The 4,927-nt window shown below is 52.8% G+C and overlaps 1 protein-coding gene across 1 annotated transcript; it reads right to left on the bottom strand.

Annotated features, from left to right (window-relative positions):
• Positions 1–3,915: 3,915 nt before the first annotated feature.
• Positions 3,916–4,443, bottom strand: LOC134420489 (olfactory receptor 14J1-like; the record flags this gene model as incomplete). The annotated part of the gene is made up of 1 exon (XM_063160654.1): positions 3,916–4,443. A coding segment is annotated over one exon (528 nt), but the record flags the coding sequence as incomplete, so codon positions are not given.
• Between the last annotated feature and the right edge of the window lie 484 nt (positions 4,444–4,927).

Below are 4,927 nucleotides of genomic sequence, written 5' to 3'. Positions count from 1 at the left end.
ACTCAGAGCAGCCTTGTGCAAATCTGAGCTCCCTCCAGCCCAGGCTGCACCTGCAGCTTTCAGCTCCTTGGCTCCAACTCCCACCTGCTTTCCTTGGAGAAGGAGCTGCCCAAGACACAGAGGGATGTTCAATTTCTTGTCAGCCAACAAAGCCAAGGGAAGGCACAGCTCCGTCACATGCAAAAGTAATTCCTCTGCTGGATATTAAATCTTCTTTCCACAGCAGGCAGCCTCAGAGCAATGGAAAACACCTTCTGTGCCCAGCACAGATCCCAAGGTCCCCCCAAACCCTCCCTGCCCCAATTCTGCCCAGATTTGCTCTTTGCACACACGAGTCACATGCTGAAGTCAGGAGCTCCCTCTATGCCCAGTGGGAGGAAAAGAGAGAAAGGGGATGAAGAGCTCTCCTGTGCAGAGCCAAGGTCCAAGTGCAGCCCCTGCAGTGGGAACCACAACTCATCAGGTTTGTGTCCTTTGGATTCAGGGCCTGGTGACACTCAGAGGCACAGAAACATTTCTTGCCAACAAACACAACAGGAATATTTGAAGAGTTTAATAACCATCACAGCTCTTCCCTCGGCTCCCTGTCATGTCCCAGCAGCATTTCACATGTCCACCATCCCGAAGGGATTTCTATACAGAAACAGTTCAAGACAAAGACATAAAAAAGGTAATACTGAGATAGATATAACCAGAATGACATATTTAATTCATATTGATTTGAACTTCTTAAAGATTTGGCCACTCCTTGAGATTCAAAGCATGAAACCAGTCAGCTGAGAGGCACTTGAATGGCCAGAGAGCATATGGAAGAAGAAATGTGAGAGCAGCAGGAAGGACATGGATCCAGCTGGTCTAGTAAGAGATGTAGTCAGACATGGCTATTTCAACAGGAGAGGTAGAAACACCAGATGGAAAAGAGAGATTAAATAATAGAATGAGTATTGGTCATACAAGTAGAGAGGAAGATCAGTACTGCTTCTCCTGCCATCAGTACACTTCCAGGAAATTCCCGTTCCTGGTGGGAAAATATTGCTATTTCTTAATAGTACTCAAATGATCAAGATAATAAAGATTCACTTGTATATTATCAGATAAACACGTATTAAAACCTGTGCCCCTTTCCAGGCAGACATCAGTTGTGTGCCTATGAACAAGCAGTGCCACTTGTGCCCTGAGGTTCCCAGCTGGGGTTGGATCTCTCCGAGAGCACCTGAGGGAGAGCAGAGCACCTTGTAAGCTGCAGGTCCCTGACAGCCCCGCAGGGCTCCTGTCCTGTTAACATCTGCTCTGCTCCAGGCTGAAACAGGGCCCAGCATGGTGCCAGGATCATCAGAGAGCTGAGGTGTGCGCTGGAATTCAATGCCCTCCCTACCCTGCAGCAGCCCTGCATTTCTGCATTTCCCTTCTACAGCCTTGGTCTCCAGCACAGCCATGGAGGCTCTTTGGGCTCTGGACTGTTCCTGCAGCCCCCAAGGACAGCTGAGCTCTGCCTTTGGCACAGTCAGGCCTGGCCAGCGCAGGCCATGCTCAGCAATTGCTTGTGTGTGTCTGGCCTTGCTGTCAGCCCCGGCAGCGGCTGCGTGGCCCCTTTGTGGCCCTGTGCTGGTCCAGCCATGGTGGCCCAGACCCTGTGAAGGCCCAGCCCAGGCCAGGAGCATTGCGGCTGGGAATGGCCCCTGTGCTGTGGTGCCCACAGCAGCCTTGGGGCTCTGTGCCCCATGGCCTCCCTGCTGGGCAGCCTCTGCCAGCTCCTGCAGAGCCCGTGGCACCTGTGGGCCTTCACAGACAGCCCTGCCCTGGGCTCTGCCAGCCTCTGGGCCATCAGAGAGGCAGCCAGAGCTGGCCATGGCCGGGAACAGGCCCCGAGCCCAACAGGAGGATGGAGATGGGCCACAGCCAAACTCAGCCCAGGCCAAAGCTGGGCCCAGCAGCCAGGGCTGCTAAGGCCTGGGCACAGAGGCTGGCACTGACAAATGTCCTGGGCCCCCTCCCTGCTCTGTCCATGCCACCAAGGCCACAGAGCAGCCTCCTCTCTGGGCCACTTGCCTGTTTGCAATGCCTTGCACAGGCACTGGCCCTGCCCCACAAGGCCTGGCCTGGGTCCTGCCCCTGCACGCTCAGCCAGGCTGAGATGGACACTGATGGTTTCTGGACCAGGCTCTGGTGGTCACCTCTCATCGCAAGGAAGCCCTGAGGAAAGTATTTGAACAGGGTTGACTACTGGAACATCAATGGGTCTCTCATCCTCTGAAAAACTCAGACGATCTTCTGATCATATGTGCCTTTTTTTCCTCAGTGTGTATTATGCATGAAATATTATTTTCAGCTACATAATATTATTCTTCTCCCTTTACCAGTGTTATCTGACACAAAACACCTCCTCTACATATGGATCCAGGTGATCTGTATCAGACAACACAAGAAAGAATGCAGCAGGAATGATTTGTCTCTGCTCCCATCTGTCCCATCTCCTCTGGAGCTGGAGGCGCAGCCCCAGCACTTGGCAGGGCTCAAGAGCTCACAAGCTCAGCTCCCACCCAGAGAACTTGCAGACCCTGGGCTGCTCTTCTTGGCCCCTGCACGCTCAGCCAGGCTGAGATGGACACTGAGGGTTTCTGGGCCAGGCTCTCTGAGCCCAGCCCAGCTCCCTGCAAGCTCTGCCAGCTGCCCTGAGCTCTGGGAAGCACCAAGGGCCTCTCCCCAGCCCAGCCCAGCCCAGCCCAGCCCTCTCTGGCCCCACAGCTCTGCTCAGGCCAGGCTGCTCTGGGCATTGCCCCACAGCCTCAGCCCCTGGCAAGGGCACAGCAGCAGCTGCAGCTGCCACAGGACTCAGCCCCAGCCATGGGGAAAGGTGCCTGGCCAAGGGAAAGGAGGCTCCCTGGGTGCCCTGCTCCCCTCTACAGGAGATGCTGAGAGCTCTGCAGCCCCTGCTGCCATCCCATCTGCTCAGGGCAGCACAAGAGCCCCGGCCTTGGGGCCCTCAAGAGCTGCTCCTGCTCCAGGCCCAGGGCCCATGCCAAAGCTGGGGCAGCCACAAAGCTGTGCCCATTTCTGTTCATTCCTACTGTGATAAGAATAGTATAAAATTTTTTACAAAGTGGTTGCATATTAATTTATTTCACATAGATACAATGTGAGACTCCCTTCTTACACAATTTCTCTGGGTCACACAAGCAGGAGGGATAATTAAATTGAAGGGGGTGGATAAAAGCATTTCTTTTATTTTTAACAGAATCAGAAGCAGAAAGCAATTTAAAATATACTTAAGGGCAGACTTGGCCTCTCATGATATGCACTGAGAGCTGCTGACAGAGGAAAGCAGGCCTTCTGTGGCTTGTTCTGGTGGGTTACCTCTGCTGAGTCCATGTGCCTCTCAAGCCACTCTAGCACTCCCCTCCTTGGCTGCACAGGGGAGAGAAAATGTTATGGGAGACAAATTGTGGACTGAGATAAGGCAAAAGAGGAAGTTTTTACAGGCACCAGCAATGAGGAAAAACCCCAATAATTTTGTTCTCTTCTTCTGTCAGCAAGTGATGTTCAGCCACTTCCCAGGAAGCAGAACTTCACCAGGTGGAGTGGTTTATCAAGAAGACAAACACTGTAAATAGGAAATGCACCCTATTCTTCCTCCTTCCTTAGCTTTTATACCAGAACTGGTGCCATACAGTCTGGAATATCCCTTTGGTTAATTTGGGTCTATGACCTGCTGTCCGTTCCCAGGACCTGACCCACTTGAAGCCCCTTGAGGGAAAGAGAATTCTGAGAGACGGCAGGAGCCAAAGCAGGGGTGTGTTGCCAGGTCCTTTGTCGCTCCCAATGCAAAGCACTGTGAGGGCTCTTATGGGACAATGAAAAGGCTGAAAAGCATCCAGTCACAGCTTTCCTGAGAGATTCCTTGAGCTGCTGGTTCCTCAGGCTGTAGATGAGGGGGTTCAGGGCTGGGGGCACCACCGAGTACAGAACTGACACTGCCAGATCCAAGGATGGGGAAGAGATGGAGGGGGGCTTCAGGTGAGCAAATGTGTCAGTGCTGAGGAACAGGGAAAGCACAGTCAGGTGAGGGAGGCAGGTGGAAAAGGCTTTGTGCCGTCCCTGCTCAGAGGGGATCCTCAGCACAGCCCTGAAGATCTGCACATAGGAAAAAACCATGAACACAAAACAACCAAAACCTAAACAAAAAGTGACCACAAGAGGCCCAACTTCCCTTAAGCTGGAATGTGAGCAGGAGAGTTTGAGGATCTGGGGAACTTCACAGAAGAACTGGCCTAGGGCATTGCCATGGCAGAGGGGCAGGGGAAATGTATTGGCTGTGTGCAGCAGAGCAAAGAGAAAGCCACTGGCCCAGGCAGCTGCTGCCATGTGGGCACAAGCTCTGCTGCCCAGGAGGGTCCCGTAGTGCAGGGGTTTGCAGATGGACATGTAGCGGTCGTAGCACATGATGGTGAGAAATGCAAATTCTGATGCAATGAAAAAGACAAAGAAAAATACCTGTGCAGCACATCCTGAGTAGGAGATGGTCCTGGTGTGCCAGAGGGAATTGTGCATGGCTTTGGGGACAGTGGTGCAGATCATGCCCAGGTCGCAGAGGGCCAGGTTGAGCAGGAAGAAGAACATGGGCGTGTGCAGGTGGTGACTGCAGGCTACGGCGCTGATGATGAGGCCGTTGCCCAGAAGGGCAGCCAGGGAGATGCCCAGCAAGAGGCAGAAGTGAAGGAGCTGCAGCTGCTGCGTGTCTGCCAGTGCCAGGAGGAGGAAGTGCCCAATGGAGCTGCTGTTAGACATTTCTTCACTCTGGGCATCATGGGCTGTTGAAAGAAGACACTGATAAGCTGGGAAAGAACTAACTGTGTTATACTTATCCTTTTTTGTTATGAATCCCCTCAAAATTACTTCCTTTTTGGGGGAACTTTGCTGAACATTTTTA

Source organism: Melospiza melodia, chromosome 7, assembly GCF_035770615.1.
Source record: "Melospiza melodia melodia isolate bMelMel2 chromosome 7, bMelMel2.pri, whole genome shotgun sequence".
Classification (NCBI taxonomy): Eukaryota; Metazoa; Chordata; class Aves; order Passeriformes; family Passerellidae; genus Melospiza; species Melospiza melodia.
This window is presented reverse-complemented; position numbering and strand designations above follow the sequence as displayed.